The sequence below is a fragment of the Pelophylax lessonae genome, assembly GCF_965119305.1.
Source record: "Pelophylax lessonae genome assembly, chromosome: 6".
Lineage (NCBI taxonomy): Eukaryota > Metazoa > Chordata > Amphibia > Anura > Ranidae > Pelophylax > Pelophylax lessonae.
The window spans coordinates 16,895,541-16,907,787 of record NC_138773.1 but is presented as its reverse complement, the minus strand read 5'-3'; the positions used below and the strand labels follow the sequence as shown (position 1 = coordinate 16,907,787).

Below are 12,247 nucleotides of genomic sequence, written 5' to 3'. Positions count from 1 at the left end.
CAGCAAGGGTAAAAGTGTATATACACGTCAATGTGTCCATATGCAAAATACAAAAGAGGGGCCAAAAGGCATGTAGAAGGTGACAAAAAACATGTGCCAAAGGAAGTGACTTTTGGAGGTTTCATTAAAATAACATATCTTCATTAACCACTTTACCACCGGAGGATTTTGCTGTCTTATGTCTGGGCCACTTTTTGCGATTCGGCACTGTGCGAATTTAACTGACAATTGCGCGGTCGTGCATCGCTGTACCCAAACAAAATTTACGTCCTTTTTTTCCCACAAACAGAGCTTTCTTTTGGTGGTATTTGATCACCTGTGTGATTTTTACTTTTTGCGCTATAAACAAAAAAAGAGCGTAAATTTTGAAAAAACAACAATATTTTTAACATTTTTTTTTATATGAAATTCCCCCCCCCCCCCCCCCCAAAAAAAAATGGAAAAATCAATTCTTTTTAAAATTTTTGGCATATTTTTTTTCTGCTACTTATGTTTGGTAAAAAAAAAAATCACAATAAGCGTATTTTGATTGGTTTGCGCAAAAGTTATTGCGTTTACTAACAAAGGGAAAGATTTCTGTAATTTTTGGTGTTTTTTTTTTTTTAACGAGTAATGGTGGCGATCTGCGATTTTTTTTGCGGGACTGCGACATTGCAGCGGACAGATCGGACCCTTGACTGACATTTTTGACACTTTTGGGGGTACCAGTGACATTACTGCAGTAATCAGTGCTATATATATGCACTGTTACTGTAAAAATGACACTGGCAGGGAAGGGGTTAATTTTATTGGAGAGGGAGGGGTTAATGTATGCCTGGTGCTTACTAACGTGTGTGGGGGGAGGTGACTGAGTGACACAGGGACAGATTGAGGGTTCAACTATGCTGAACCCTGCAATCTGTCACTGTCTGTCACTTAGGAGATCCGCCCGCTTTGTTTACACAAGCAGGCGGATCTCCACACTCGATTCCCCGACGATCGGGGAAGACCAGCGGCGATCGCCGCTGCTCCTCCCCGGGGCCGACTCCCGCTGTGACTGAATACAGTAGGAGCGAGCCTCCGGCGCGCGTGCACGCGCCGTCGAGAAAGGGGAGTGTCTGGCGACGTAGGTCTACATCGCCAGACGATAACGAACCACTTTGCCGCAGTAGTGCTCTTGTGAGCAGACGGCAAGTGGTTAAAGTAACATATCCTAATTAAAATAACATATCTTCTTTCTTACTTGTTTTTGGTAGATAGCCCACTCATTGGAATTACTGTTGTCTAAACCTCTAAAATCATCTGTGCGCCTCCTGAACATCAACCTAAATCTCACTGAATATACTGAAGAAATTCGAGTTCCAACTTCCTTAACATATTTACTGATCACAAGAGATGAACGATTTGCTCTTAATATTACTGATCCAAATGGTAAGAATTACAATCATGGTGTGGAATTACAATAAGACTTTCTGAATGTTTATACTGCGTTAGTTCCATCAATCATAAAATAAAACGGATGTCTGCCATTTCTACAAAATAATTCTAGCTGCCATATGTCACAGAAAGTGTCCTGTGAGTCAGCAGATTTCACACATTACCACATTTAGAGAGTCAACATTTTTCGAATCTAGTAGAGAGGAATTTATTTCTTCTTAGTTATGACAGTCAAGTTTCTTAGTCACGATAAATCTTGAGATATGAACTAATTTAATGCACAAGCGACTCTGGTTCCAGTTCATTCTAAGGGCTCCTGTGTCAGCAGGCTTTGGGTTTTGTGTTGATGGGTTAGCTTTTACCTCGGTTTGAGATATTTCTAATATTATCCAAAATTCACTGAAAGGTGCAACTGACTTTCTTCCAACCTGCTTCGAGTAGGTTTTACGTTACCAAAAATTTGCTAAACCCATTTGAAGCAAACAAAAGCCCGTTGACACAGACCTAAGGGAAATACAGGACCTACTGGAAAATCCCCTTTATTGCTATAGTACAAGTGTAAACTCCACACTTTCTTCTACTTCAAAATGTATATGGAGGGCAAAGATGGGATTTTAAAGGTGCCAACACAAGAGAATACTGTATACACTAGATCGCCATTACTATTCTTGCAGGAGTGCATTTGTGAGGTCAGGCACTGATGGTAAATGAGAAGATCTGGCTCAGAGTCTCCGTTCTAATTAATCCTAAAGGTGTTCTATCAGGATGTGTAGGCCAGTCTAGTTCCTCCTCCCCAAACTCGCTCATCCATGTCTTAACCGCTTGCCGACTGCTCACAGTATATTTACTGCGGCGGTCAGCCCCGCACAGGCAGAGCGACGTAGGTCTACGTCACTAGCCTGTAAGGGTCTCGGGAGCGAGCGCGCGCAGCCACGGAACCCCCCCCCCCTGCGCGTGTGACCGGCGGACCCGATCGTCCGCCGGTCACTCGCGATCGTCGGTGGAGAGGGAGAAAGGCAGGCGGCTAATGTAAACAAGCCGCCTGTCATTCTCCCCTGTGTATGAATGGTGATCATATGGTTCTACTATGTAGGACCGTTGATCACTGTTCCTACAGCTCAAGCCACAGCCAATCACAGTTAGAATCACGCCCCTAGGGACACACATAACCCCTCCCTCTCAAAAAAAGTTAACCCCTTCACTGTCAGTGTAATTTTACAGTAACAGTGCATATTTATAGCACTGATTACTGTAGTAATGTCACTGGTAACCCCAAAATTGTCAAAAATGTCAGTCAAGGGTCCAATCTGTCCGCCGCAATGTCGCAGTCCCGCAAAAAAAAATCACAGATCGCCGCCATTACGCGTTAAAAAAAAAAAAAACACCAAAAATGACAGAAATCAATCAAAAATTACAGAAAGTCCGCCGCAATGTCGCAGTACCGCAAAAAAAAAAAAAAAATCGCAGATCGCCGCCATTACGCGTTAAAAAAAAACAACAAAAATCTTTCCCTTAGTTAGTAAACGCAATAACTTTTGCGCAAACCAATCAAAATACGCATATTGCGATTTTTTTTTTACCAAACATATGTAGCAGAAATCAAATTGGCCGAAAATGTTAAAAAATTTAGATTTTTACATTTTTTGGGGGGGGGGGAATTTCATATAAAAAAATGTGAAAAATATTGTTATTTTTGCAAAATTGTCGCTCTTTTTTTGTTTATAGCGCATGATCAAAAAAATCGCACAGGTGATCAAATACCACCAAAAGAAAGCTCTGTTTGTGGGGAAAAAAGGGCGCCAAACTCATTTAGGTAAAGCGTCGCACGACCGCGCAATTGTCAGTTAAAGTAACGCAGTGCCGAATCGCAAAATAGGCCCTGGTCAGGAAGGGGGTAAAATCTTCCGGGGCTTAAGTGGTTAATGGAACTTACTTTGTGCACTGGTCCAAGTCATTTGGTGGAGGGGTGATTATGGTGTGGGGTTGTTTTTCAGGAGTTGGGCTTGGCCCCTTAGTTCCAGTGAAGGGAACTTCTAAGGCGTCAGCATAACAAGATATTTGGGACAAATTCATGCTCCCAACTTTGTGGGAACAGTTTGTGGATGCCCCCCCCTGTTCCAACATGACTGCACACCAGTGCGCAAAGCAAGGTCCATAAAGACATGGATTAGCGAGTTTGGGAAGGAGGAACTTGACTGGCCTGCACAGAGTCCTGACCTCAACCTGATAGCACACCTTTGGGATAAATTTGAGCAGAGACTGTGAGCCAAGCCTTTTTATCCAACATCAGTGCCTGACCTCACAAATGCACTTCTGGAAGAACAGTCAATCATTCCCATAGACACACTCCTAAACCTTGTGGACAGCCTTCCCAGAAGAGTTGAAGCTCAATATTGAACCCTACAGACTAAGACTGGGATGCCATTAAAGGTCAGGCGCGTCCCAATACTTTTGACAATATAGTCTATCTTAATCATTGCTGCAGCATTGACCGAGATATCATCCTTTCCATCCAGTGACATACCTGTACATTGCTGTATAATATTGGGGAAAAAAAGGAAAAGGGGAGGGGAAGGAAACAAACGAAGGACAAACGCTGTACATTGCTGGTCGGAAGGTGGTAATAAATCCTACATGTAATAATAAATAAAAAATTCAGCGCAACTGTATAAAATAATAATAGAAAGCTGCTATGCACTAAAGGATCAATAAACCAAAAGTCCCAATAACAAATATATAACAAAAAGTGCAGCGCTGTCAAATATGGATTATGAAGAGGATATCGAGGAGAGCAGTCCACAGGTGCAAATTATGGTGAAGCATGCACAAGATATAAACATTCAGTGCTCTTCAATGTGCTGGTAATCCTCCACCCAGTCTCATTAGCCTCTCACCTCACACTTAGCCCCTGTGTCACCAGACGGGCTAGTAAGACAGAACAACTTTCTCCAAGAATATCACCAATATAGATCAGATCAGTATTCCTCTTCATCAGAAAATAAGGCTCACAGGTAACAGATCACAGGTCCATAAAGCGGGTCACAGGTCCATAGGAAAACAAAGGTCCGGACATAGTGCATTACCGCAATAAATTACTTTATTGAACATAGCATAAAATCATAAAATTACCTTGTAAAGCACTATACAAGTGCATGTGATGAGCAGATCGTATTACACACAGCGGTCTCGACCGCAATGGATGGCGGGTGACGTCACCGGCCCCTCCCCCTTCGCACGCATTACGTCCCACGGTGCGGGACTTCATCAGCTATTTGTAAGGGAGAAGGATAGGGCTACATATAGTCACTCATAGCAATCAGACCCGGAAGTTCACAGGAAGTGAACACCTCACACAGGAAGTGAACACCTCACACAGGAAGTGAACACCTCACACAGGAAGTGGACACCTCACACAGGTAGTGATACTCCGTTGCCCCGGGGACAGCCAAATAAACAACAATAAAGACGCCAGAACTCTAAATGCAAGCTACAGGAATCAACTGGTGGTGATCACCTTCTATAAGCACATATAAAAATTATGGCTAATTGCAAATACATAACTGATCAGACCTGCTGAATCAGATATAATATTTTAAAAGCAAATTACTTTTTTAAAATAGGATTTCATGGGCTGATCTCAACTGAATAGTTGTAGAAACACAAACCAGAATCTGCGGGGACCGGTGACATTAAGTGCTAAAAATATGCACTGTCACTGTATAAATGACACTGGCAGGGAAAGGGTTAACACTGGGGGTGATTATAGGGGTTAATGTGTTCCTAAATGTGATTACTAAATGTGTGGGGGAAGGGTTCTGTGACAGGCACAGAGAGATCGGGGTTGTAGCTTAGCTGAAACTCCTGATCTCTCTCTGCCTGTCTGACAGAAGATCCGCCTGCTTTGTTTACATACTGTAAGCAGGCGGGTCTTCTGTCAGTTTATCTGACGATCGCGGGAGGAAGGCGGTGATTGCCGCCGCTTCTCCCGCAGCCCGCCTCCTGCTGTGTCTAAGCACAGCGGGAGCGCGGCTCCGGCGGCGCGCGCCTGCCGCCGAAACCTCGTGAACATAATCACATAGTACTAGTGATGTACTTGAGATGTCCTGGTAAGCAGAGTGAAGAAAAGAAGGCTGGTGGTGTCCTGGCAAGCAGAGTGGTGTAAAGTATGATTGCGGTATCCTGAAACAGGAGGAACACTGTTGCTGCTAAGTAAAGAGTATGTGTAGCACGAAGTCTTACAGGATTAAGCAAAAGAACAAGACAATTGGTATTGAAGAGTGGCATGAGGGCTCTGCAATAGGCCTCTGTAGAGTCTGGCTCAGGGGATAGAGATCAACCCTGCATCGCACCACACCGCAGACCGTCTGGATCTGGCATGGATGTGTTGAGAGCGGCCTCCAGGCTGCTGCTGAGCGGTCAGAAGTGGCTGGCGGTGGATGTTCCGGCACCGGCTCACGATGACTCTCTCTCCTGTAGTGCAGACCACAACTCGCAACACAGTCTAACACAGAGTCACTGCTTGCAGATCCAGGCTCTGGTCCCAAGAGAGCGACCCTGCCCCCACACAGGCTTTATATTACTTCTCCCAGCATCCAGTTCCACCCTCCAGCTGGCTGGGATTTTTAGTCCATACCAGTCCAGCCGAATGTAAATCTTGGCTCCCTTGACAATTTATGTCCCAAGATGCTTTGCTTCACTATTAAATCTCAGTCAGTCTGTCTTCAGGATGTAATAGAGTCCCGGCTGAGCACTAGGAAAGAACAGCCTTACAATAGCAATGCTGCAGAGCGTCTCCTGATAATACACGCAATATTAGCCAGCTACTGGCTACACTGCCCTCACCTGACACTATACTGCCCTCGCCTGACACTATGCTGCCCTAATCTGGCATAATACTTCCCTCCCCTGACACTATGGCCTATCAGCAGTGACCTCAGTCCACTGCCCTGCCAAAAGTGACTCCTGTGCTTTGCCTTCTGCTCTGCCAGCAGTGACCCCTGTCTTCTGCCCTGCCAGAAATTACCCCGGTCTTCTGCCCTGCCCGAAATTACCCCTGTCTTCTGCCCTGCCAGCAGTGACACCTTGTCTTCTGCCCTGCCAGCAGTGACCCCTGTCTTCTGCCCTGCCAGCAGCGACCCCTGTCTTCCGCCCTGCCAGAAATTACTCCTGTCTTCTGCTCTGCCAGCAATGACCTCTCTCTTCTGCCCTGCCAGCAGCGACCCCTGTCTTCTGCCCTGCCAGAAATTACTCCTGTCTTCTGCTCTGCCAGCAATGACCTCTCTCTTCTGCCCTGCCAGCAGCGACCCCTGTCTTCCGCCCTGCCAGAAATTACTCCTGTCTTCTGCCCTGCCAGCAGTGACCCCTGTCTTCTGCCCTGCCAGCAGTGACCCCTGTCTTCTGCCCTGCTAGCAGTGACCCCTGTCCTCTGCCCTGCTAGCAGTGACCCCTGTCCTCCACCCTGCTGACCCCTTTCCTACACCCTGCTGACCCCTGTCCTCAGCTCTGCTGACCCCCTGTACACTGCCCTGCTGACCTCCCATTCTCTGCCCCCTGAAATTTTTTACTGCATCCCCCACATCAGACAAGCTAGATCCAGTCCTGCCCTAGCTAGACATTTGTAAGGTATATAAGCAATCAATATAGATGGAGTTCTCTTTTACACTAACAGCTGAATAATAATCATATCTATAGATTAAGAAAAAGAAAAAAGGGATTCAAGGCATATTCTTACTCTCAAAGCTGGTGTCCAACATTTTTTAATCAGGAGAATTTCCCCCTTGAATGAGTTTTGTTGTTAGAATATTTCACTTATAAATGTTTGATTAAAGAAAATGCGTTTCTTAGCCTTTTGCTCAACATATTAATTTATTAACAATTGTATTTATCTGCCTTTTTTTCAATTTAGGAAACACATTTGCATTTGAAAAAAAACTTTATTATAATCATTACTACGACTATAATTATGATATTCTAAATTCCCATTTGATAAAAAGTCCAGCCGCGGGATGCTGGATTCTAAATGCTCAAGGATATTCATCAGTTTCTATTCAAATATTGGGATTTACTGGTAAGTTACATCTTCTCAGTGTATATGTATAATTCTTATTCTGACAGGTCCTTCTTGGACATGAATTTAGATGGCCAAACCTGACTTCTGGGAACCCAGTGCCCTTCATAGGACCAGCGAGGCTTCTTTCAGACTTACCTTAATGCCCATTGCCATCTGAATATCTATCCACAGTGGATCGCTTTTCAGAGGGAAGTATAGCAGCGGCTGACAGACATTCAAGTAGAGCTACTCTCACCTCTTGATGCCTGTGTTTTTTTTTTTCTTTTTACATTTTTTTCTTAATTGCCGAAATACAATTTTACATTTCAGGACTGTGCCACAACTGGCTCATGGTTTCAGTTTGGCTGCATTGATCTCAATTGGTGAGTTTGACAGGCGGTGCTGCCTGTCATACTCTGCAGCTGAATCAACCACTTAATTCAGCTCCGGAAGGTTTTACCCCCCTTAATGACCAGGCCATTTTTGGCGATTCGCCACTGCGTTACTTTAATGAAAAATTGTGCGGTCGTGCGACGCTGTACCCAAATAAAATTGATGTCCTTTTTTTTTTTCCAAAAATAGAGATTTCTTTTGGTGGTATTTGATCATCTCTGCCTTTTTTAGATTTTGCGCTATAAACAAAAATAGCGACAATTTTGAAAAAAAACGCCATATTTTTTACTTTCTGCTATATAACATTCCCAATACAAAATTTTTTAAAATTACATTTTTTTATCAGTTTAGGCCAATTTGCATTCTGCTACATATTTTTGGTAAAAAAAATATCCCAGAAAGTGTATTTTAATTGGTTTGCACAAAAGTTATAACGTTTACAAACTACGGGATAGATTTTTGGACTTTTTATTTATTACATTTTTTTATTAGTAATGGCGGTGGTCAGCATTTTTTTTGCGGGACTGCGACATTGTGGCAGACAGATTGGACCCCTAACTGACATTTTTGAAACTTTTTGGAGACCAGTGACATTACTACAGTAATCAGTGCTAAATAATATGCACTGCCACTGTACTAATGACACTGGCAGGGAAGGGGTTAACACTGGGGGTGATCAAGGGGTTAATGTATGCCTAAATATGCTTACTCACTGTGTGGGGGGGAAGGGTTTCGGTGACAGGCACAGAGAGATTGGGGTTGTAGCTTTGCTGAAACTCCTGATCTCTCCCTGCCTGTGTGACAGAAGATCCGCCTGCTTTGTTTACATAAGCAGGCGGGTCTTCTGTCAGTTTCTCTAACGATTGTGGGAGGCTGACGGCAATTGCCACTGCTCCTCCCACGGCCCGCCTCTCGCTGTGTCAAAACCGCGCCGCCGACACCTCGTGCACCAAGTCATGTAGTACTACGTGGTTTTGCGCCGCAGTAATACTACTGTGGGCGGTCGGCAAGAGGTTAAAATGCCAAATTTGTGAAGCAAAGCATTGCAGCCTTGGTGTGTGTGCAGTGTAATGTAACAATTCAGGTGGGTGGCAAAATCACAGCAAAGCAGCCTTTTTTTTTTTTACCATCCCCAGCTGCTCGTGTGAAAGATCCCTGATAGTGGAAAATGTTCCATTGCCTCTGATATGAAAAGGAGCCCCCTCCCAGCATTCATTTCTCTTCATTGTAGCAAAATGAGAAAGCAGTGAAGGGAGAGATCATTGCTAATTGTAGGGAAGGTTTGGTGAGCAGCGTGGAGACTAAAGCCCCGTACACACGTACCGATCGTCGGCCGAACGATCGGCCGTCTTTTGTCCAGGGCTGTCGTGTCTGTTGAAAACTGCAAAAGACTGCACACAAATTTTTTCGGCCAACAACAGCTGACTGCAGAAGTGATGTCATGTGATGGTTAACTTTCCTTGTCTTTTTTCTTTTCTGAGCATGCCCAGTCTTGCAAATCTGCTGTCTGTCGGCCGAATTCTGTACTGACTGGCGAACAATCGGCCGTTCTGGTGTCGGCATACAAAAATTTTAATGCTTGCACGACAGATTCTGTTCGGCCGAAAGTGCGCTGTTGGCTGTCGGAAGCATCATACTAACAAGCCGAAAATCGGCCGATCGTTCGGCCGAACAGTTTCAGCCGACAATCGGTACGTGTGTACGGGCCTTAAGGCCCCTTTCACATTTGCGCAACCTAAAAGCCCCAATTTTGACTGGGCTTGAAGCAATGCCTGTGTAATCCTTAAATCTCTGGACCTCAAAACGCATCAAAGTCAGACCAAAATAGTGCAGGGGCTACTTTGAAGTCGCTGCGACTTGTCCCACAGATTTGAACGGCACTCATTGGAAATCAAGGTGCACGACTTGTCATGTGACTTTGCAGTCCCAAGTCGCAGGACAAGTCGCACACATGTGAAACGGGCCTAAGTCATGAGTTGAGAAAGGGGGAGTAGGGGGTGGCGCTCTCTGTTTGCTAGAAGAGATAATAGAGTGCCAAGTGTGGAAATACTATCAACATGTGGTGAAAAATGGTAATAAATAAAATAAAACCAATATTTAAAATGTGGAATATAAAATTGGTATAATGAACAGTGAATCAAAGTGACATGTGCATATAAGTCACCATTAAGGTGACATGTGCTATATTAGTAAAAATGGTGATGTGGGAATAAAATAGCAATATATGTCTAACAGTATACATACACTATACAGATGATATAAAAGGTGATATTGTCAATGAATAAACACAAATAAATATAAGTGCAGCAGTGCATAAAGTGATGCAAGTGACAGCCCCAATTTAAAGGGACATATGCTAAATAATATATAAACTGGATGATAACAAATCCTCCTCATAAAATATACAAACGATAAGAATATATGTGGTTAATATGTGAAGAGAAAAAAATGAGGGAAAAAAATGGGGGCTATATAGTGCCTGTAAAGTGACACGTGCGTGACGAACCAAAGTGATATGTCCAAATTCCAACAACAGGACAAATTGGTGATAGATTGATAGTAGATCAGTAATAGTCTGTTTCCAATAAGGCAGTGATGGGTGATGGGTGACAATCCTAGAAAAGTGATTATGGGATTCTTCGTGTATAATTTACACAATACTAAATAACCCCGTGGTGGGTGGTGAGGTGCCCGGTGACCCCTACGATATACTGCACACTCACCAGAGATACCCACCCCACACAGGGGTACAAGGCGGGTATATATTGATGTATGGGTGGTAGGTCCTCACTCCTTCTCCAGGTCCAGGAAGGGATGTCTGGGAGGATCCCTGGTGGTCCAAGGGTGAAGGGTCTGGGCTATATATTATAGGGACAAAGAAAATGGCCTCTGCCCCCACCTATAACTTGCCTTCATAGCAAAGAACACATGGAAGGGCAACGCACATGAAGCAAACAAAGATAAAATTCCCAGTTCAATTTGCCAACCAGTCTGCTTACCAACCAAATTAACCTGTCTAACAGTTTGCGTCAATACAGGGGTTTAGTTAGCACACATTTGCAAACGCATGTGAAAGCTGCAGGGCCACTTCACGGCTCCCTGTTACCTGCAGTCTATTGGGGTCCGGGAATATCCACTCCGGGGGTCCGTGGTGGTATGGGACAAGTGATCAAAAAGTAGAAAGGCACATAGCGTAATACTGTAGATACAGCTTTTTATTTCAATAGACAGGGTAAAAGGTACTCACAAACGAAAATTCTCAAGCAGGCAGTGAATCCGAGCGTCCGGAACGCTGTGCGATCCAAGCCTCGTTTTGGGAACTGGAAGTGATCTCTACCCTTCTAAGTCATGAGTTATTTACAACAACAGTGAGAGTTGAATGAGGTACTCAAGCTACTTATGTATCTACTGTATGTCTTAAAGTGGGAGTAAACTCCCATTTCTGACTTGTATATATAGGTAGGCATATAATAAGGCTTACCTATAGGTACTGCAAATATCTCCTAAACGTGCACCGCTTAGGAGATATTTACTGTATACTGCGCCGATGACATCACCCGCGCATGTGCTCTGAAGGAACAGCCACCCGGACTGTTCTTTCAGAGTCCTGTGCCGTAAACAGCGGCTCCCACGTGCATTCGAATTACAGAGGAGGTCTTGCTCATTGCTCTCGCTCTAACGATCGCGGTGATACCTCACATGTGTGATTTAAACACCGTGTACAGTTGCGGGCGCGACTTACGTATGCATTTTATTTGGCGCTCCATTTTGTTCTTTTTTTTTTTATTACACTGTCCCTTTTTAAAAAAAAAAACATTCTGATCACTTTTATTGTTGTCACAAGGAATGTAAACATCCCTTGTGACAATAATAGGCAGTGACAGGTGAAGTTGCACACATCACCCCAGTACAACCATGTGACGGTACTAACCGTCACTATGAGTGACAGACAGATAAGTAATGGTTTGGATTGCTTCAATATTTGTCAGCAAAATCCTCATATAGAAATATGAAGATTTAATACCACCTTACACAGTGTATTCCATGCTTGGCTGTGAGAGAGACACAAAGACTGTCATTCACAGACTTCCCTATTGTTTGTGTATTGGGAGGGAATGCGTATTGTGATAAAGTTTATCTGTCTGTTCCATTGTTAAATGTTAATAACCTCACATTGCTCTGTCCAGATGGCTAGGTAATTAGTTTAGTCCCTGTATACACTTTCATCTGTATATGCTACTGTAATCAGCCAGAGGGGAGGGATTGTGTACACTGTATGAGAGTGTAAAACTCTGTTTCCTATTGGATTGTAACATTTCACGTCCAGTCTTTAACAAGGTCCACCTGGGCGGTAACCTCATATGAAATGACAATTTGCTGATTGCAAGA

At 43.9% G+C, this 12,247-nt stretch overlaps 1 protein-coding gene across 1 annotated transcript in view; it reads left to right on the top strand.

The window, feature by feature from the left end:
• LOC309558456 (uromodulin-like) overlaps positions 1-12,247 on the top strand; it is a gene marked incomplete at its 3' end in the record, with an annotated part of 410,722 nt that overhangs the window by 79,639 nt on the left and 318,836 nt on the right. The window contains exons 6-7 of the mRNA XM_082261528.1: positions 1,236-1,410; positions 7,322-7,483. Of these exons, the coding sequence (XP_082117654.1) occupies positions 1,236-1,410; positions 7,322-7,483 (337 nt within the window). The remainder of the gene's footprint in view (positions 1-1,235; positions 1,411-7,321; positions 7,484-12,247) is intronic.